Below are 23,680 nucleotides of genomic sequence, written 5' to 3'. Positions count from 1 at the left end.
ATATCAACCGATGAAGTCCTTTAGCTGCCAGTTGTAGTTCTTGGTATGTCTGAAATATGCACAGGATGCATGTAGAGACTTGATTTACATTACTTGCAGAAGAAGTAGGCAAATTTCACACAAGTTCATTTCAACCAACAGGGTTCACTAATGTTTTTGTTGATTCTCCTTGAAAAGCCAAACTAAGGCAGAAAAGCATGAGATGAAGCAGTGCATTTCAACCGACAAAAGTTCAGCAGCTGTCAGGTTGAATTTCTGGCAGGTGTGTATGTAGCACAAGGCACTTGTAGAATAATAGTTTTGTATTTCTAATAATAGTCACAAGCATAGATTTTCATAAGTTCATATCAGCCATCATATCACAAATTATGGAATTCCTTCGAAAGTCTAAGGAATGTGTATGCACATATGTGGTGCGAAGGATTGTGATTCATAGTAGGTTGTTGAGGAAAGAAAAAATACCCAACATATCAAATGAAATATGTCGAATGAAATATCTCTCCATCAATCCATCCGGTATGGCCAAAAGACTGGCAAAATAATTAAGTTGAGCATATAGACAATTAATTTAGCACAAAGAACAGCATTTATTCGGATGTATGCCATCAGCCATCACCGACAACAAAGAACATGTTAGACAAAGCGAAAGCAAAGTATTGAATAACAAGCCTAATATCAATCTGAATATCTTACAAAACAATACAATATCACAGACATCTTAAACACCTATCAATTAACATAGCTAATAATTACAAGTCGGTTGCAAAATGAATAGGTTAAGTTGAATGCCAAAGTAACTAAGCATTGATACCATGTTGAGTAACAAAGTTAACTTTATTAGCTAGTCTTTTAAAAGTGTTGTAAATGTCACAAGTGATCCAAATGTCTGATAACCGACAAGGCCATGTGATGCCATGTTCCTCAAGTAAAAGTCAAAGTTCTAATCTCTCTTGTTTGATTTTTATGCAATCATAAATATAATGTATAGTGCTGTCCTCTACCAGACATGTAGGACACAGATTAGAATTTCTATTTGCAAATCTCACGAGATAACTCGCATATTTTCCATGGTTTGTCAAGAGCTGTGTGGTATTATGGTTAGGTGTATACCATTTAAGTGTAAAAAAATGTGCAATATTAGGAATAAACTGATAAGTAATATGTTCAATGTTAAGATCCCAATTTGTCCGCCACCTACAAAGAGTATCTTCCCACAGCAGCTGTCATAGTGTCTGTTTACTGATTTTATCATATTCAAAAGGTGCAGCAGTGTTCTCTGCAGCCTGTTTGGCTAGGCAATCCGCCCTTTCATTTCCTTCCACACTTTGATGGGCTCTAACCCATGTTATTGCAAAAATAGTCTGTTGTCCACAAAAGGTTTCAAATATTTTAAGCAATTGGATATAATTTCAGGCTTTTTAAGAGAGTGTAGGCAGAAAGTGAATCTGTATACAAATGAATGGTTGTTCCAGGAAGATTGATATTTGCCCATTCAATGGCACAGCGAATTGCAAATAGTTCTGCTTGAAATACAGTACAACAATTGCTTAGGCATGAATTCTGACTGAAAATCACTAAATTGTTAGCAAAGACTACAAAGCTGCAGCCAACTGCATTGTTAATTTTTGATCTATCGGTATAAATTTCAAAATCTGCAGATTGTATATTGGTGAAAGTGCAGTTTACAGAAGTGCCAGGGAACATTGTATTACCATAGGGAAAATTCCACTCACTGTCATCATGAGTTATAGTATGTGAACTGCACTGTATGGACCTGCCCCATCTTAGCTGCTGTAGCCTTGCTTTTTGCATAATAGTTAGATCAATTGGGGGCTTTTTTGTAATTACTTGCAGACTTTGATTGCTGACAGTGCGATAAGCCTTAGCAATAAGTAGAAATGCACGTCTTTGGGATGACACCAATTTTCGTCTGGGATGCATCTTTTGTGATGCCCAACCCCAAGACCCGCAAGCATATGTGATTATAGGGATAAATATTGCATCATAAATAATAGATAATGCAGGTGCCACAAGCCCCCACTCTCTCCGAGCAATCTGTGCAAAGGATTGAAAAATAAGTCCTGTGCGGCTGGTGATATAATTGATGTGACAATCCCTGTATAGTCTGAAATCAAGCATTACGCCCAAGTATTTTAAAGTTTGATCAACCTTGATGGTGTTGCCATTCATTTTGATATGTGGAGGTCTTTTATAAAGGTTAGGCTGTCCAGATTTATTAAAAACAATACCTTTTGTTTTTTGAGTATTAAAACGTAACTTATGCATAGTACCCCAATCAAATATATTTTGCAGCATGATATTGCCTCTAGTCTCGAGGTCTGCCCTTGACCTACCATCCAATGACAGTAGTGCATCATCTGCATAAGCATAACTTTGCATCTGGCCAAAATCCTGATGTAAAAAAATATCAAAGACAATATTCCATAAAAGAGGTCCAAGGACAGAATCCTGCGGGGAACCCTGAGTAATATCCTTGCTAACTTGTTGTTGTTGATACTGAAATATGGCCTTGTGATTGAGAAGATAGTCCCGTATTAAATTTAAGATGTTTCAAGGACAATTGATGTTAATGAGGGGCCACCAAGCACTATCGAAAGCCTTCGATATATCAAGGCTGACCTCAAGAACATATTTTTGATTTTCTAATAAGGATTGTATGGTCTTAGTCACGGTTTCAATAGCATCTTCAGCCGATTTTTGCCTACGGAATCCAAACTGTTCCTCACTTAAAAATCTTTTGTGTTCAATTAACCATGTTAGTGTGTTTGTTACTAACTTTTCTAAAACTTTACCTAACACAAGCAAAAGAGATATTGTCTAGAATGATCAGAAGACCCTGGTTTGGGCACAGGGACAACTTTTGCAATTTTCCATGCTTGTGGGAAGATTGCATGGTGCAGGCAAGTGTTGAAAATATTAAGCAGATGTTGTGGAATAATAGTCCAAAGTTTTTTGGCAACTTCAGCTGTGATTTCATCAGGACCAGGGGCTTTGCCATTTCTCTTGCTGTTAAAAACATAGTCAGCCTCTTCCATGGTAAACATCGGATCATCTTCCGTAAGATTTTCAGGTGTGACAGTGAATTCCAAGCGCAAATGTCTGTGCCAATCCATATCACTATCAAAGTTATCTGCTGGACAAAAGATCTCAAGTTGGGAGGTCATAGCTTGCAATAAAGTTTCAGGCTCATTTCCATTGTAGTCAGTAGTTATAATCTTTGTCTTCCTTAATTTGTTAGAACACATTTTAGTAATAAAACCCCATGGGTTAGTCGATGTTTTTGTACAAAATTCGCACCAGCTTTGTCTTTTCTTGTCCTTAATTGCCTATTTGTATGTCTTTTGACTCTGAAGATGTACTTCCTTATGTGAGTTTCTAATATCATTATCTCTGCAACATTTATAAATTTTTCTGAGTCTCGTAGTTGTTCTTCATAGGTTATCAAGATTAGATATCCACCAAAGGACACTTCTCTTAGATGGCGTCTTTTTTGGTATATATATTTCACATGCATTACATATCACCTCAATGTCGCCCTTAATTTGGTTTCTTGCTTCGGTAGAATTTTCTGAATAAGAGATGGTCAGAGATCTCTCTAAATAATCCTTCACATCATCCCATCTGGCTTTATTCAAAGCATATCTAAAGTGGTTGACCCCCCATAACACTGTTGATAATTCTGTTTTATATGAATTCCATGTTGTACGAGTCACTTAGATTTTACAAATACGTGAGCCATTCACAGTCCGGCACATGTATTTGTAAAATCTAAGTGACTCATACAATATGGAATTCATATAAAATGAAATTATCAACAGTGTTATAGGGGGGGTCGACTGTAATTTTATTGAATACAAAATAAAATTTACATTTTACAACAATAAATTTAGTGGTAAATTTTCAACAACCTTTCTCCCAGTTTTTGACAATTGCTCAATTAGTAGCGACTCCTAGAAGTAAAATAAAGTTACCAAAACTGACTGATTCTATTGAATATAATAAAAAAAATAGGGTATTTACATTTGTGCCAAACACTTAATTCTTGCACATAGTTTGCAGGCTGCAGCATGACAGATCACAACTTAGCTAACATTTAGCATCACTAAAAAATTGATGTACCAAATTTTGATGTTAATTTAATTCTGTACAATGTGTACTACAGTTATCAAAATTGAGAAAATCTTTAATTGGACTCTAATATATATAATGTAGGTCAAGAGTGTTTTTTATTTATTTATTTATTTTATTTTTTCAAAACTGGGAAAAAACATCAACTAGTATTCAGACCAATACAGTATTTAACTTAAAAGTTTTTTCCTTTGCCTTTTAATTTTTATTAGATAATTATTTTTTATAGATTATATTTTTATACGATATTTAAGTAGAGAAGACTGGGATAATTGCACAATTTAACTTTTGTAGCCATAAAAAAAATGAAAAAATTGTTCAATTTGACTACTGGCTGTCATTTCACAAACATGTTCCTTTTGCCCTTAAAATATATTTTAGTGAATGTGCTAGCCGTAACTGAAAATGTATAGAAACTATCTATATAAAGTAAAAGGTTAAGAATGTACTGTACCATTAGCCCCCTTACATAGGTATAATGGGACAGCTGTTGGGGCTATTTGGACAGACAATAAAACTTAAAGTACAGTGTAAATAAAATATTTTAATGCCTTTAGATAATACAATCATACAAAAATGTTAATTTGAAAAATAAACAAAAAATGAAATATTTTAATGACATGCAAATTAGCCTTCAGAAATCAGTAACCTGACAAATCTTCAGAAAAGGACAGCAAGGATACTTCTTGCAGTGTATTTTCTATTTCTGGTTCATTTAGTTTTGAAACAATATCACTGATGCTGATCCAAGCTTCATCTACCTTTTCTGGATAAAAGAATTTCCAAAAATTACTTCATTTGATTAAAAAATTAATCTTGACTTCACTGTTTACTTCTCTTATTTCAACAGCTACTTTACATAGTGAATGACACTTTTTCTTTTATTAAAAACTTAACAAGTAGAAAATCATTCACTTTTACTTTAGGAAATGATTTATTAGGACATGCCTTCAAAAATATCATGAAGTGACACACTTGTATCATCTTTGGATGTATTATCTAAGTCTGAAATTTGCTGTTCAGTGATACAATTACCAAATAGGTTTCTCAATTTTGTTTTCTGCATAACATGTGGCTTTGATTGGCCACGTGTGATGGCTTGATTTGACTTCTTTTTTGCTTTGTTCATTCTTCAGTTTTTATCTTTTCAATATATCAGTAAGTATTCATGTGCATCCAGTTTTTTCCTTGGCCAACCAGTTTTCTTAGCTGAGCTTTTGGTTAGGGTTGAATTATTTTTGGTGTCACTATTACTGATTTCCTCTCTCTCTCTCTAGTTTGCAAGAAGCAAATGAATTTTGACCAGATATGGTGGAAGAGCATAATGGCTCCGTAGAAGTTACCTAATGATTGTGAAGAAACAGTTTGACCATGGGAAGACTGTGGCTTTGCATTTGGATCTGGTCAGTCAGTAACATATGCTAATAAGAACTCATTAGCTGTGAAGTTTTTCCAATAAAAAAGATATATTCCTTTATATTTCCTGTTTTGGAAAACCAAGACAAAATTTTTCTTGGTGCAAATGCTGACATAAAACTTAGATTCATAAGATTTGCTATTTCGTAATAAGTAACAGCTTTTCCTTAATTAGACAACATTCAGTCATTAAGTATACTGTCATATTTTGCCTTGAATGAACTATAGAAACTGACATCTAAAAACTGAACCTGATATGAGCAGTGAGGAGAAAATTACTGTAATAACACAATAACACCATTGTCTTTGCAAATTGAATAGTTTCAATAATGATATGACTCTTATGATTATCTAATAGGAGTAAGACAGGGCTTTCCCTTTTTTGAAGAACTGTATTTGAGAAAATGCTTGATAACTTTTATAAAGGAATCTCCTGTCATCCATTCTGATTTGTTCACTAGTGGAAGACTTCCTGGAGGAACACCAATTATCAAAAAATCTATCATTAGAGTTTTTGGAAATACAAATGCAAGTGCTATTGTATTGCTAGATATACTTATTTTTCTTATTTTCCTGGTTTTCTAGTTGACATATAATAAAATTATTAGATCAAAGTACTCTAAAATGGACTACTCCTATTTTAAGTATTTTGTGGTATGAAATGTTGATTGTATCCTTAAGTGATTTATGTCACTTTCAATGACTATTCAATGTGCATAGCTCCCAACTCTTTCTGAATATTTGAATGCAACTAGTTAGTTGTATCAACTTAAATTTATGGCACTTCTTTAAGCACTTTAATTTATTATTAATCTATTATGATTTTTTAAATTGATACACTATCCAGTGTATCAATTTATTTACCCATGTTGAGGAGAAAACTTTATTTGTTGCTGTAAAAAAAATAGATTAATTTTCTTATTTCTATTTCAGAAAAACGTAACTGGGCCTTAGCTTTATCAAACTTATTTGTTTATTGTAAAAATTAAAAATATTTGTTTTAGGATAAATAAATAATAAAAATTAATATGTATATAATCAAAAGAAAAACTACATTTATAGCAGAATTTATGAAAGAAATCTGTCTCAAATTATTGGCAACATCTCTGGGATAAAGGCTTGGGCACTTGTTCAATCTTCTGTCCCAAAGTTCTACAAAAGTAAAATCTTTAACTAAGTGATTTAAGAGGCCAAGGATGTCAACAGCTTCAACATGCATGGAAGCATAATGGTGTGAAAGTTGCATAGTGTCCTTACATGTAAAAGCATAAAAACACATTATTTCTATTTTTCACATTCTTTGAATGTAGTGGTGAATGAGGCAGATGTTATGTTAAAGTTCTGTTGCTTTTTGACATTTTACAACATAGTTATGTGTTTCTTGTCATCTCCACAATGATGATACGTATTTTAAAACAATATGTTTAAGGATTAATTTTGAAAGCTGTAAGTGATACCCAATTGGTCAGTTGACTAGAAGCACTCATCAAACTGTTGAGATATCAGTTTGAAAAAATAATTGAAGCCTATAGAGTTTTTTAAATGCACAACAATGAATTGTAGCATCAGTGCTTGCAAAAAAGAAATTTGAATCAATTGTCTTATTGAGGAATATGGCAAATTTTAAATTTTATTGTTTTATAATTATTTGATATGATGTGTCGAACAATGTCAACATAATAAGTAAAGCTTTCCAAGAAATAAGTTTAGATTTAGCTAATAAAAGTATTCTTATTGCTAAATATATTAGAAACAGAACAAATTGCAACAAAAATTAGAAATTGAAAAAAATTTTGAAAGAGTAGATTTCAAGAATGAAAAACAATGCTTGAGGATGAAAATTCCATGTGAAAGCAAAGAGAAAGCAATGTGTGATGAAAAATAATAATTTAAAATTAAATTTTATTATCTTATTCTAGATCATGTAATAATTTAGGATTGCTTTGATTTAATGACTAAACATAAAAGCAATTTCAATAGTTTATGGAATTTCAATAAATTTAAGGCAATGGTTGACAATGAACTTCACTGTACAGATTTAGAAATTTTATTAAAATAAACTAATAGTAGGAAAAAAATGTTTAAACATTTTAAATAGATTCAAGTTTATTTAATTTATGCAATTATGAAGTGTTGTTATATGTAAAATTTAAATAGAAAGAAATCGTTAAACATTTAAAGAAACATTTTTTATTTTAGAGGTATTAGAGATGATATTGAAAATGAAGATGATGAAGAATCTTATTATCGTTATATGGAAGAAAATCCTAATGCTGGAGTAGAGAAAGAAGAAAGTGATATTGAATTAGAATATGATGAAGATGGAAATCCCATTGCACCTCCTAAATCAAAGGTAATTTATAGCATATATATTATAAGAAAATATAGAATTAGTTTAATCTCCTATGAACAAACTAATTCCATAGCTAAATTAGAACAGAAAAATAATTTAGCAGTTTACATAATATATAAATTCTAACTATTTTTCATTTTTTCATTACTTTAATCAGGAGTAAAAATTTAATATAGTTTTCCTTCAAAAAAATTTAAGTTAAATTCAGTGCTTTTTCCAGAATCTGTTTAATGAATACACTGTCTGGCTAATTAATCTGATGAATCTGATAGCATAAAAAAATAGCAAATAGGAATAAAAGTACTGTATTTTCATAGAATGACCAGCATGCTGCATCTAATCAGGGTAGATTGACACGTAGATTGACTGTTAAATTGTTAAAAAATAAAATTAATCAGATTTAACAAAATTAGTTGTTAATTAAATGTTAAAGAAAACATTCTTCCCATTACAATAAAATAATAACATTATAATTTGACCAACTTAAAATCACGAAGAGCATTTTTGTTTACAAGACAATAAAACAATCAGCGACTTATTGACAGTAGTAGTAAGCTAGTGTGGGCTGCACTGACATTTTACCTTGACCTTAAAAATAACACCTTCCTCTCAAATTTCACACAAAGTGGATGTTAATAAGTTGAGTTAATTTACAGCCAGTTTCTGAAATTTAATATCTTTAGTTTTGCATTTCTGAATCAAATTATAATAAACATGAGCACTTTTGGCATTGTATGAGTATTTTACACAATTAAAAAGAAGACAAAATGAGAAAATTAAACATAAAATTGTAGTATTTTGATGTAATGCTGACAGGTTCATAGTTTTAGATAAAAACTTGTTAGTTTTTGTGACATAACTCATTTGTTTTTTAATGCATCCTCTAGAGAGGGATGTATAACCTCACATAAACTGACATGATAGTTTTTACCTTATGGAAATATCTATTTCATGGTCTCCCCTGATAGACCGACATGCTGGACAGTTTGCAAAAATACTGTACAAAATTGTAAAGGTCTGAGTTTATTTGTAGAAAAATACTATAAGAAAATAATACAAAAATAGAAAAATTTTTCATTTCCATAGCATGGAAAAAGTCCAGGAAATTGAATTTAAAATTTTTAACTTTTCCATTACAAATTGAAGCAAAATTAATATCAAATAGAAAGTGAGGTAAGTTGTGACTTTAATAGATTAACATGGCAGATATAATAAAACTATATAAAATGTTAAATGCTTATAACAAAGCATAAATATATAGTTCTGTATATTAGAAAGCTATTAATATTTAACTTTTAAAAAGATTTGCAAAGGATTAGGAGTCAAAATGTGAGATTTTGTATACTCAGCAAATTATTTGTTGAGCATACAAAATCTCACATTTTGTATGCTCACATATAATCAAGAGCAAATTATTTGTTGTTTATTATACTACTAGCAGACCCCGCCACGCGTTGTTGTGGCTCAAAATGTATCTATTATAAATGTATAACACTTCCCCAATTAAACGCAATCAAAAACGCAAAAAAACCGCATGTAAAATAGTATAAATAGAAGCAGAGTTCTTTACGGTAAGCCTTAATCCTAACCATCTCCCTTCAGTGGGGGGAATTTCGACACGTATGTTATATAAAAAGACGTGCATATTCGAATGCAACGTTGTGTGAAAATTTCAAAGGAGTCGGTAGGAACAAATGAACATTACATTTTTATTTATATAGATAGATAGAAGATGATCTGCTTTAGTTCATTTTCACAGAAAAGCATAATGCCTCATAGAAACGCAAACTTAGGGCGTCGTATTTGTACCGCCATCTGTTGGACATAAAAGCCTTAACCTAGATTATATATTTTAATTTATATGAATGTTTATCGGAATAATATACAGCCTATGTCCACCCTGAGGTTCCATTCTAAATATTGATGAAAGAATTTTTGAAATCGGATGAGTGGTTTCGGAGATTACCTGCTGCAAAGAAACATACATACATACATACATACATACATTCATTACCTCTTTATAATATTAGTATAGATATCTATTTTGTAACTCTGACATCATTCCAATGGCACTAATAGTAGACATTCTTTGAATTTCTGTTTTCAACAACATTTCTTCAGAAAATAAAGTTAACATGTGAAAGGAATTATTTTTTTGTTTTTCATTGCAATTTTTCTACAAGTGGGAACTATGCTTTTCTGTGATGTTTCTGTGATGGAAAGCTTTTCTATTTTTCCTATAGTTTTCTCTGCAAGTGGGACTAGACTTTATTGTCAATGCATGTGTCAATGATTTGTACATATTAAATATAATAATAATAGTGTTTTGTATTTATTAAATTACATTTTAATGAGTTAAAAATTAAGCCAGAAAATGCTGCCAGTTATTTTAAGGAACATATAACTGATAGCCATAGTAATGAAGATGCCAGTCTAACAACAAACTTGTTAATTAACAACAGTATGTGATATTATAAGACTTGCTTGTGTGATTAATTTAACTTTTGCACACACTCTTTCAATATAAGTGTGTTTGTTTGTAAAGAAAGAATTGTATTTACAAACAACAGAAAATTTTAAGATGTTTGGTGTTTTTTTTTTTTATTCAGCTATACAAATTTTATTGAAAATCAAGATCCTTTATTATTGAGTTTAAGTTTTAAATCTAAGATTTTTGACTTTGGCTGTTAGAAGCGACTACTGGCGAACACCACATAACTCTTGTAATGTAAGAGAAAACATCTAGAGAATAGAGTTGGCCAGAAAAATGTCAAGGCTAACTATTACCAGTGTTTAGCCATCTGTATGTAATCTGTTGTTACTAGCCTCTTAGCAAGATGTTGTTTTATAACCTTTGTTCTTTGTTATTATTAAATATTTTTTATATCTAAAACAATCAAAAAATTCTTCACATTTTACATAACAGATAGAAAGTTTTTAGAATACCACAATGATAAAATTTTTTCTTCCTATTGAATTTTATTTTAAGCATTTTATAATGTTTTTCTAATTTCTAAAATAATTAAGAGAAATGATATAAAATAACTGTTAGAATTCAGTAATTTTTTTAGCTGTTTATTAGTTATATTGCATTGTATTACCTAATGATACATTTTTGTTTTGAAATTAAGATTTTAATAGATTTGATGAAATTTTAGTTAAGTGAATTTTAAAAGATTAAATATAAAAAAATTATTGTACATAATTAAACTAAAACTCAATTTTTTAAATTCCAAACAATTTTAAATAATTTGTTTCTATTTTTAGTATATAGATCCTCTCCCTCCAGTTGATCATTCCACGATTGAATATGCAAATTTTGAAAAAAACTTTTATGAAGAACATGAAGATATAGCTCGTCTTAAACCATATGAAGTAGAAGAATTGAGGAAGAAAATTGGAATTAGAGTTTCTGGAGCTGCTCCTCCAAAACTAGTTACTAGTTTTGGACATTTTGGATTTGATGAAAAACTTATTAAAGCAATAAGAAAATCTGAATTCACTCAACCAACTCCAATACAAGCACAGGTAATATTTTAAATAAATATGTGCATTTATATTTATTTGCTAAAATGGTTTTGATTTTTAAATGAGATATATCCAAACACTTTGAAATGATAAATTTTTATATTTAATTTTGATAAATTTCCAAATTTAAAGTAAATAAATTGAATGCTTTTTGCATTAAATGCATAACTTTTGTGAATTGCACCTATGATAAATTATTAAACTGTCATTTTAATGTTATTGTTAGTGATACTTTTATTATTAATGATACTTTTGTGAATCCACTCGCAGATGATGGTGACGTTAAATAATGTGCAAAACATTGAGGTTGTACTCCTAAAGACAGCTGGACATAGCATGTAGTAATATATTTATTATATACAAATGCAGTTGTACAGTTTGAGTGAAGTTTAGTTTTATATTGTAAATACTTGTCAGTGATGCAATTTCACTTTGAACAATTTATTTACTCTGTTTTACTTGTTTTCAGCTTGCTTGTTATCTTAACTAACTTTTGTTTACTTATAACTAACAAACATGCAAGTTGTCAATTACAGGTAACCCCCGTATAACACAGTAGTTACGTTCCAAAAAATTGCCGTGGTATGCAAATCCGTGTTATGCGAATCAAAGAACTAGTACGAAAAGGAGGGTTAGGTTCCAAAAATTAAAAAACTTGCTACTATATTTTCATAATTAAGTTAAATATCTTTATTAAAATTTTTTTATGTTATATATTTTTATATATTTTACACTGTTTTCTTTGTCATCACTAAAAGCACTATTAACCGAGAGCGTTTTATTTTTGGCAAGTTATCGTTATCCTCCATTTTTCTGCATTATTTTCAGATTCATGCTTTACCTTTTGAAAAAGTGTTTGTAATTTTAGATTGCTTGCTTCTAGTTAAAAGATCTTTATAAATTTCCTTATATGGTGCTAAGCACTTATGGAAAAGGGGAAAACATTTGGCGACACCAGAAGCAGAAGCATCGAGATATGGCAAAATTGAAACAATTTTCACGAAGGACCATGTGTATGGAGACGAGAAAAGAAAATTTACACACTGAAATACTAATAGTTCACGAAAATAATAATTTTCGTGAACTATTAGTACTTAAGTATGTAAAAATTTATTACATTTCATGTTGTACGAGGGTTTTACCCATTTCTCGAACCATGTCAGAGTGAATCTGTGCTATAAAAGTACCGTGTTATACGGGGGTTACCTGTATTTATTTGTTATATTCATTTTTCACACTTCATACGCATTACTTTTATTTTGATGAGTAATCTTGTCAACATTTTTATTTTATTTATATTACTTCATTTTATTTTCATCAGAAAATTGGCTGACAAGTGTTTTCTAATATTTTAATGTTATTTGGGAAATATGGGTAGGGTGATCAGGTTATGCCAGAATGAGTTACAAGTTTTGATTATGAGAAATAATGAAATATCTCATCTCTATTTATTAAGGGATTTAACAAAATTAAAAAAATTGTTTGATTGATTGTCACAAATTGAAAAATTTGCTTAAGGTTGCATTTATAACTATGTCAATGAATGTTGTTTCTAATGCATCAAATTGTGGTTCACTCTGCATCACTATGAGTAGGCACAGTGAAGTAATTGATGCAGTAGAAACAGTGACTCATTAATCATGTTTTGTTTTGTATTGTAATAAATAAAACCTAACACTAGTACGGATAATAATATAGTTTAATAGCAGGCTTAGATCACTAGCAATCATTATTACATATAAATTTCATAATTTCTAGAATTAATATTATATTCTGAGTTGATTTTACATCAACTCAGAATATTAATTCTAGAAATTATTAAGTGAAATGATGTTAATTGTAGAATTAACATCATTTCACTTAATATCACAGTATCCAAGAACCTATTGATGAATAAAGACCAAGGACTTGCTGTATGTAAATTATACATGGAAAGATATCCAAATTCACAATCTCTTGTACAAATGAGGTAGTGTTGTATCTCCCCTGATGATGGGCTTGGCTACCTGAAAATGCAAATGAAATGAGTTTTCACTTTATAAACAATGAAAATATGAAAACTTAATTAAGGTAGATTTTATGAAGTAATTGTAATTATAAATGATGGTAATATTTAAGTGAAAACATTTTAATATATGACAAATTCTAAAAACATTATTAGAATTATTAATTTTAATTAATTTAATTCTTTGTAGTTTTAATTTAATTTGAATTACATTAAAATGAAATTTAATTTCAGGGTGTTCCAATAGCATTAAGTGGAAGAGATATGATTGGAATTGCAAAAACTGGCTCAGGAAAGACAGCAGCTTTTATTTGGCCTATGATAGTTCACATAATGGATCAGGTAAAGACTTATTACCTGTTTTAGTTGTAGAAGAATTACATTGCATTTTGAAAAAATTATGTGAATGTGAAATTAATGTAAGAATAAATTTAATTTATAAGATATTTAACATAATTTAACAAAGTTTAATAGCAAAATTAACAATTACTTTTAAAATATGAGAGTTAAAACCATATAGTTCTTTTGGTTTATGTTCCTATTAAATTTCATTTTATAATTAAATCAAACTTTTAAGAATCCAAAGATAGCTGAATCAGTTTTTCAAAGAACAAAATAGCAAATTTCAGATTTATTAACTTTTACAAAATTTTTATTCATGGTAATAAAAAGTTTATTCAAAAATATAAATGTTTAAATATTTAAACTTTCAGAATTCTTTTAATTGCACGTGTTTTGATGAATTTAACAATAGAACTTTTATCTGTATTAGTAACTACTTTTTCTATTCATTTGAGACTGTTTACACAACTGAAAATTGTTATTATGACTAACAAAATATAATAAACATTACATAGACGACTAACATGCAAATTGGTAAAGTTGTTAATGTTAGTACTGTACTCATGATTTTTGTAGATTAGAGCTAACAAAAAAAAAAGAAATACTATAGATATATGTAACTGACATTTATCTAGAGTTATTAATTACAGTTAGATATAAATACAAAATGTCTAGACCTAGATATATTTTTAACTAATAGTAATTAATTTTATAAAATGTTTTAAATTTACAGTCTTTTTAAAACATTGCTAAGACCATGTAATACATTTTAATATAAACTTGTTTTAATATACTATTTGATCATTATGACATTTTATGATTTTTCAATGTGCTTTTATCTCAAGTTACTTTTGAAAAATTGGTTTATTAAAGCAACATTTTGTCATCATTACATATTTAAATGGGTTTGACAGTTTTTTCCTTAAATTATTCTGGAATCAAATTTCAAAAAACCTTGGTTATTTTTGCATTTTAAATCTAATTATTATTGTTTTCAAATCAGGTATAGGTTTCTTTGTATTCAGTAGATATTCAATCATATTCTTTTCAATTGTTTTTGTAGTCCACTAGAAATTTATATTTAGGTCTGAATAGGTTATAAGCAAATTTATAAATAAGAATTTATGCTATATAACGAAACTTAATAAGTTTAATGTTTTCCTTTTTACAGAAAGAACTTGAGCCTGGTGAAGGTCCAATTGGTTTAATTTTAGCACCAACAAGAGAATTGGCACAACAGGTAAAGTATATTTAAAATATTTAAATCTTTATTTTTAATTTAAAAAAAAGAATAATTTTGATGAATGATGATTTCATTTCTAAAAGTGTTCTATAACCTGAATTCTACAAAATTTGAAATTGAAGCACTTTTTCCAAAATTTATATAAGTTACCATTATTATTTCTACTGCTGTACACAGTTCATTGTCAGTAAAAATGTAAATTATTCAAATAAAATATTTGCATATCAATTCATTTTATAATTGAATTAAATTAAGTTAAATAGATGCAATAACATCTTCATTTTCTTTTATCTTAATTGATCTTAATTGTTTTTAGAGATGCAACAATATCACCAAATATCTTTTTACAGAGACAACACTGTTTTTATTAAAAATGTGTTTAGAAACTGTCAATCTTTGTGTTAAACAGCATAGAATTTTGTAAAAATAAAAGTTATGTTTTTATCTAATTAAAATGAAACTAAGTCAAAGATAATAAATACATACAGTATTAAGGTATATATCATAAGATGTTACATTTTTTCAAAAAATTTTTTATTGCTTGAGTGATTTGTAACTTTCTGATTTATAGAGCCATCCTAAATAACAGGATGGCTCTATAAATCAGAAAGTTACAAATTATAGAAAATAGAACTATTTTTAAAATTGAATTACTGAATTTTGACATATAAATTATTAAATTAATCTCAACTTTTTGTGACTTTTGAATGATTGATCATTTATTTCTGTCATTACCATAGATATTTCAGGTTCTGCTAAATTTATTTGAATGTAAAATTTTATAATTAGAATTTGAATTAAGCTAATGATTCCCATCAAGAATGGAATTTCTTGATGGGAATCATTAACTTAATTCAAAATTTTATAATTAGCATTTGAATTAGCTTTGATTGTTGGAAACATTTAATTCTGATTATCTTATCATTTTACAGTAATTTAAAGTTAATAAAAATGTGAGAAACGTAATGGATTTACCATCTGTGTATGTGATAAATGCAGAATAATTTTTTTTGAAAATAAAATTTAGCAGAATTAATTTAATAATTTTTGTCAAATTCAAAAAATAGCTGTCAATCTGTTTTCATTATTACTCTATGATATATGCTTTTTTAAACAGTAAGTTTTGGTATTCACAAAAACAAAATTACTAAATGTATAAAAAGTACCTGGATTGAAATTTCTCATGAATAATAGAAAGTCAGTATAGAATTTGTTAAAAATTCATATTATAAAAAATGACTAGATTAGACTCTTGTGAAATATACAAAGATGAACATGATGAAAAGACAAGTCACATATTATGCTAAATATTATTTTGTTTCACTATAATATCATTTTTAAGTTAAATAATTAATTGATGAATGAATTAAACATTTAACATGATCTTTCAGTGTGATAATATAATTAAGCATATTTATTAAATATATAAAAAATTTTAAATAAAAGCCATCTAAAAGAAGTTAATTTTATACTATATTGATTTTATTTTGTGTTGGATATTGTCCTAATGTTAGAAAAAAGAGTGCTTTTAAGAGAGAGAACTTAATTATTAAAAAAATTTAGTGATTATGCATTTTAATTTAAGTCGTGCAATCTATCTCATTGTAGATTAATATATAACATATATGTTTAGCCATAACATAAATTTAAAAATTTAGCCTAAAGCTTGTGAATCAGATTAACCAAATGATTTGGATAAAATTAGCATTAGCTGGTTAAAGCAAGAGCAGAACAATCTATTAATTTTAAACTTTATCCATATTAAAGCATGATTTATATGAGTCAAATTGATAAAGTTGACATTAAGCAAAACTAGACACATGAAGTAAGAACAAAACTTAAAATTTGGGCTTTATCCATCCCTTTGCTTTGGTTTGATAGGATTTAGCCACACAACACATGGGCAATCTGCCAAAGGGGTGCCTTCAGAGAGGATATTCTATGTGAAAGTGGCCTCTATTCAGGAGTTACAAATATGAAGAAAACCTGGAAAGCTCTAAGTGGCCAGGTTATTGGTGAGATGTAAACCCATGAGCAACTACCAATGTTCAGGGATAAAGTCTTTTTGATTTAAAAACTAAAATTTCTTATTTCTATTGCATAAAAAATGAGGTGAACAAAAAACATAAATGTTGCTGGTAATTTCAGCAAATTTTCATTAAATTCATTTTTTAAAAATCTTACTTTAAAGCTAAACCTATAATTTTGACCTTTTACTTATATCTATTGTATTGTATCTTAAATGGTAATCAGTATTCTTTTTTCAATTAATAAATATAATTGCTGGGTGATCTTTTATGTCTTTTTTCAGAGCTTTGTCTTTTTATTTGTATTTTACTTTTAGTAATTTAGCTTCAAAGTACTGTTGCAGTATTTTTATATGATCTTGTATGTGTGGACTTTTAAGACAACTGAAGGCAAACTTAAAAATATAGGTATTTTTGAATATAATGTAGTCCTGGTGTTTATGAATGTTTTAATGTAGTTTATCATAGGTATAAAAGATTTGAAAAACTTTGATGTATTGCCAATTGGCTAGAAATCTAGTATGAATTGCCAAACCTGGAAACAATACATGATAGTGGGAACTGAAGCTAATGGTTAAAAAAAATTTTTCATGTCCATAGAAAACAATTATCTATATTCAGCTTTATCGAAACACTGATAAATAGAATCCACATTATTTGAATAATTAAAACTTAAAATTTGGATTTTAAGTCTTACTTTATCTAATTTTAGACATTGTTGACTTTATCTGTTTGTGATTTGGATAAAGCATGCTTTATACAGATAAAGTTCAAAATTAATAAATTGTTATCTGCTTTATCCAATTCATGCACTTTAATTATAGACAGCATGTATATAAGCTATAGCTAAATTATATCACTTTAGACCACTCTAGAAACAAAACTGATAAATGTACCTGTGACCGTAGGGTCGGCACCTCTTTGGCGCCCTGTCAGGATGACACCACCGAGTCTCTAGGGGACTCGGAAATCGTGACGTTAAGTCTAAAGATTCGCAAGCGGTAGCGGGGGAGCGCTTGGATTCGGAGTAGAGGTGAGGAGAGAGACGAGGAAGTAACTTACTCGGACTCCATAGTAACAAATAAATAACAATTTTAATTAAATCGAACTAAATACTATACAGAGATATCGGGCATATTATCGTTCTTAATTATACTAGGTCGTTGAGGGAGAGAGCATTTACAAACGAATCGCGGGTTGATAAATACCTTGTCAATGGACAGTTCTTTACACTAGATCCGAATCTTGTCCGTTCACTGATGTGGAGGCACGGAGGAGTGTAGAGGCTTAATCCAGCACGAATTTTTCTCTCAGGTTTAATCCTGGGTCACGGTTTTAATCCTGGAGGACGACTTTGTTGGGCGGACTTTGGATGACGACTGACTTCGGGGTCTTTTTTTTTTTTCTCTTCTTCATTCCTCTTGGGTTTTTTCCATGAGGTCAGTTGATGGCCTTTAACGGTCGCACTTCCAATATGTCTTCTCCATCAAAAGTTCCTGGTGACACATCCCTGACTAACTTGATCCGACTCAACAAGGAACAAACTCCGTGGGATATAATTTTTATGGCTTTTAGCCTAACTCGATAAAACGTTCGAATTTAACCGATTAAAGTTTCCAATAATTAAAATGTAAAATAACACTTTATTGTGGGTCTGTTCGTCCCTCACATACCTATAAAATCTCTATGTTGATATGGGGAAAACTATGGTTAGAGTTCCAAACACAGTTATAATTTTGCTACTAGGAGTCAATAATGGCACCACTGTTGTAGTAGTAGTAGCAGCAGCAGCAGCAGCATTAAAGAAATTGTTAAATATGCTTTATGTCATTCTGTCACATATTGCAATCAAGATATGCTGCCTTTTGTTGTTAATGTGATATCAAGACTAATGAGATTCATTTTCTTTTCAATTTATCTCTTTAGTTCTCATAAATTCACATCTTTATCTATATAAACCCTGTTTTTTAAATAGCCTCATAACCAGAAGTCACAATGTGTGAGATTGGTTAATTGAGCAGGCCATTGCATTGGGAAAGACTTGGTAATGGAAGATTGAGAAGTCAATGTGTTAAATGTGAAATTCGAAGTTAATGAAAGCATTTAATACTTTAAAAGTTTAATAAATTTAAAATAAAAATGCCCTCAACCAAAGGAATTTGATCCTACAAAAACGAAATCTAAAGTACATGCGAGAATTATAACTCTTTTTGTTTTAATATAAACATTCTCACGATAAAACCGTATATAGTTTACAGTTATCGGCGAAATTCGTCATATAGTTGTCATTCTAACACCACCTTTAACCCCACACCTGCTAAAACAATTGATCACCTGACAAATTTTCCCACCAAAAAGGTATAAAAGCCATCCTCCTTCCCCCTCTCCGGGGAGTCGCTGATCAAGAAGTCGCCATCGCACTATTAAGATAGAGTTTCGCTTTCCTCTAATCGGCCGCACCACATATTAGAAGACCTTTGATCCCAACCCTCAACTTGGATTCCGCCTTTCAGAAATTAAAGACCCTCGATATCATCGCAAGAGGTATGAACGCTTTATTGTAAGCTCTCTCTCTCATACGCGAATGAGACTTATCGTGTTAGAACGTTTGTTTTATTATTTGTCTGTAATAAATTGTTAGTTTAGAAAAATGGTGTCTTTATTCGACTATGCCAACGCCTTATCGTCGGCCCCGTAACTCTCCTCCACTCGCGTAACGCGTAACTGAACGTTACTACCATCCCTGACAAGAAAGTAGGTCACCGACCAGAGACCGGAAGGAGAGGACTCCTCTTCCCTCCCGGTGGCTCACAAATTGGGGTCACGGAAGTGAGGTTTGAATCTAGAAATCCCTAGAACCCTCACATAAACAATGTGTCTCTCAATGACTATGGGTATGGGATCATGCACTATATTGCATAAATATGATGTTACTATTTGCTATAGTTTAGGGATGACAAAAGTTTGTAGCATGTCTTTATAGCACAGCTGTTGTGTGATTCTTCTGTGACAGTAGTGCTGTTATATATGTTATAACCATTTTTGAAACTATCCATAGTTTTCCTATATCAAAATAAACCTGCTTACAAAGTTTTATCAATCTAGCTCTAACAGTTTTGTCTCAGTAGTTTATAGTGATATATTTTAATTCTAGACACCCTGTATTGTCAGTATCTTGATTTTTGTATGAATAAGTTATTAATTTAGTAATAATAATTGTTGAAATTTTTATTTAGATCTATATAGAAGCTAAGAAATTTGGAAAAGTGTATGGAATTCATGTTATATGTTGTTATGGTGGTGGAAATAAATGGGAGCAATCTAAAGCACTACAAGAAGGAGGAGAAATTGTTGTAGCCACACCAGTAAGTTCGTAATAAAAAATAAATATTTTACACTGTAGTGTAAAATGTATAATTTTGTAATAATAATTATTAATTTAATAATTAACTGCATAAAATATTACACATACAGGGTACCCACCAGCCTGGAATTTTGAGTACCAGGTTAAAGCTGTGAAATGGCATAGAATTTTGTTGTTGACTGTGATTTTTAACTTTATAATGAATACCATTAAGTGGATGATGTTTATATTGATTTATAGTGATTAAGCTTTTTTTTTCCAAATTCAAGTAATTTAATAAAAATGTAACAAAAAAATTTAATTACATATAAAAAGCATTTTGAAATTAACAGGATGTTAAAATTTCTAGTCCATATGTCATATGTGAAAATTGTCTGTTAAATCTGGTCCATTAAATTGACGATTTATTGTATAACCAGCATAAGCAATTGCTATGCAGTAAGCAACCACATGCCATAATTATTTTTCTGTGCAATTTACAACGATACTTGATTCTTGTTTTTGACTTGACATAATTTAGATTAAATTTTTGCTTTTCAATTGTTTTCTTGCATAAATAATACAATATTCTGTTTGCATGTTAAATGTCACATTGCTCCAATCAGTAGTTTCTGAGATATAGATCAAATTAATGATTATGCTTATTTTTAGGACATATGTTATATATTGGAATATTTGAAATATTTTTACTACTTATATCTCAGGATAATAGATGGTAAATAATGATAATCTCAGAAAATCATTTTAAAAACTAATAAAGAATTTAGAAATATAAATCTCTTAGATACACTGGTTACTTAATGTAATGTATTTCAACAGAATGTAGACTTGTATATAGCACAGAGAGCCATTTATCATTTGCCTCTTCAGATCCTACTATTTTTATCTTATTGTAGACTACCAAGTTAAATTGGCATATAACGGTACATTTGGTTCAGTTTACAATATTTTGCTGACTCTGCGCATAATATGATCATTTATGCAGCAGTAAACTAACTCTTAGCTTCTTCTGGAATGCAATGGTAAGGGTGTCTGAGTGAACAGCCACCATCTGACATAGATTTTTGTAGATGTGGCAGAAAAGGTTCTCTTTACAATGCAGTCAAATTTCTTGAACTCGAAGGATTGCATTATATAAATTATTACATAGGTGGCTCAATATATTATTTATATATATCAATATATGATTCTAAATAATTTAAATTTAAAAAATATTAAATGAATTAACTGATTCAGTTCTATTAATTTACTAATTTATAAGAGTGAGCATATGTGAAAAGCTTGTAACCAGAAATGTGGTTATTCTTTTTAGAATGAATTAATCCATTTAATTCCATTGTAGAAAATTATGGCAAAGAAGAAAATGAAAAATTTTTCAATTTTTGTACTTCAACTTCTCTGGTTTTGAATGTGAAAAGAGAAAGTTGATACCCAATGAAAAATGAGCTCAGTGAAACATCATTTGTAAAAATGATTGCCTAAAGTTTTCATTCCACCTATTGATAACCTTTGAATAGCAATGTCAAATTGAATAAGTGTTAATATACTTAATAAAATTAAAAGGTAAATATCCTGTCATGAAAATACAACTGATTAATTAGAGTTCTGTTGTATCCTAGTAGTTCCCTAGATAGAATATTTTGGATTTGACCATTGTTTCGTTTTTTTATTTATTTTATTTTTTTTATTTTTTTGTTTACTTCTCCCGTATTGATGCATTCCATTTCTTTACTTCATTACGTTTTGGAAAACATTTAATAATGTTCTGTATTAATTTTATAAGTTTATTGCACTCGTTGCTTAACGATTTACTGTTATATAATGAAGTCGATGCTATAAATGCCGATTTTGTTGCTTATTAAGGATGATAAAGATTTGTCTGAAATTTTTATTATAATTTTAAGTGGATGTAAATGTGTTATGGCTTAAAATTTTATTGCTAAGTGTTTGCTTAACTTCTCTTCGTCTTCAATTTTATGATTTAATTTTAAAAAACAATTAAAAAAGATTAATTTAATCTTTAGAAAACATTTAGCGTATCAATTTAACAATAAGTNTATTTTATTTTTTTTATTTTTTTGTATGATTTATCAAAAGATTAAAAGAAAAAGCAAGGTAAATTGTGCATTGTACTGTACGTGAGATAACTTCTGAAGACTTTTAGTGTTGACAGGAATCATATAAACCATTGTAGACATATCTGTCTCCTGTAAATGGGTCATGTGGGGCTTTTGTAAAAGGATTTACAAGTAAAGATAATTTTTCATTTTCTGTTTCCATTTTCCATTGTAACTTTTTGGCAAGTGGGAACTAGGCTTTATATTTGTAAATTTCAGTAAATATATTTTACAATATAATCTTATAGTTTGTTAAAATTTTTATACAATATATTTTAAATGCTTTCAAATATAAATTTATATCTTTTATTTTATTTTAAAATATTCATTAAATTCATTTATATTTCAGGGTCGAATGATTGATTTGGTCAAAGCCAAAGCGACAAATTTAGAACGTGTTACTTTTCTAGTTTTAGATGAAGCTGACAGAATGTTTGACATGGGTTTTGGTAAGGAAACTTAAATATCATTTATCATATTACATATTCATCAAAAATCATCCTTTATACTTGTTTGTTTTATTTATTTTTGCTTTGAATATTTTTTATAATAATATGCATTGCAGATTTTACTTTATCTAATGACTTTTTATATTAAAATTAATATTTGCATTTGATTTGGTTGTGCATATGAATGTGCAACTGCCAGGGTTATATGAAGATAGCAATATAATAAATTCTTAATTGCTAAAAAAAGCTATTAACAATTATATATATTTTGTCAATTGGTAATGTCAATTTGCTTTGTCTTACAAGGAGAGCCTACGGCTTTGGGGTAACGGATTTTGATGATCTTTGGTGTAGAGGTAGTACACGATGTTAGTGTACTATCTGTAAAATACTAAAGTGCAATACTCAAATATAATCGAGAAAATCGAACTTAAAGTTTTGTTAGCACTTTATATATAAATTATACGTACTTCTATTCGAGCGTTCTGTGGCAGAGTGGTAACGAGTCTGATTCATAAGCTTGAGTTCTCGGGTTCGATTCTCGCGTATAATTTTTTTTTTAATTCATAAATACTTATAATGTATTTATTTATTTACTCAATCATTTATTTCTTATTATTTATTTATTTTAATTTAATTTCTACTATTCCAAGTCTAATATTTTTATACTTTTGTTGACAATAACAG

General features: G+C 29.3%; 1 protein-coding gene across 2 annotated transcripts in view; it reads left to right on the top strand.

Annotated features, from left to right (window-relative positions):
* LOC111624571 (ATP-dependent RNA helicase DDX42-like) overlaps positions 1-23,680 on the top strand; it is a 62,261-nt gene that overhangs the window by 21,299 nt on the left and 17,282 nt on the right. For both annotated transcript variants that reach the window (XM_023367462.1, XM_023367463.1), the window contains exons 4-9: positions 7,765-7,918; positions 11,186-11,446; positions 13,686-13,793; positions 14,965-15,033; positions 20,300-20,428; positions 22,894-22,993. In XM_023367462.1, the coding sequence (XP_023223230.1) occupies positions 7,765-7,918; positions 11,186-11,446; positions 13,686-13,793; positions 14,965-15,033; positions 20,300-20,428; positions 22,894-22,993 (821 nt within the window). The remainder of the gene's footprint in view (positions 1-7,764; positions 7,919-11,185; positions 11,447-13,685; positions 13,794-14,964; positions 15,034-20,299; positions 20,429-22,893; positions 22,994-23,680) is intronic.

Source organism: Centruroides sculpturatus, unplaced genomic scaffold (genome assembly GCF_000671375.1).
Source record: "Centruroides sculpturatus isolate CEXI.00-Female unplaced genomic scaffold, Cexi_2.0 scaffold15, whole genome shotgun sequence".
NCBI classification, from domain to species: domain Eukaryota; kingdom Metazoa; phylum Arthropoda; class Arachnida; order Scorpiones; family Buthidae; genus Centruroides; species Centruroides sculpturatus.
This window is presented reverse-complemented; position numbering and strand designations above follow the sequence as displayed.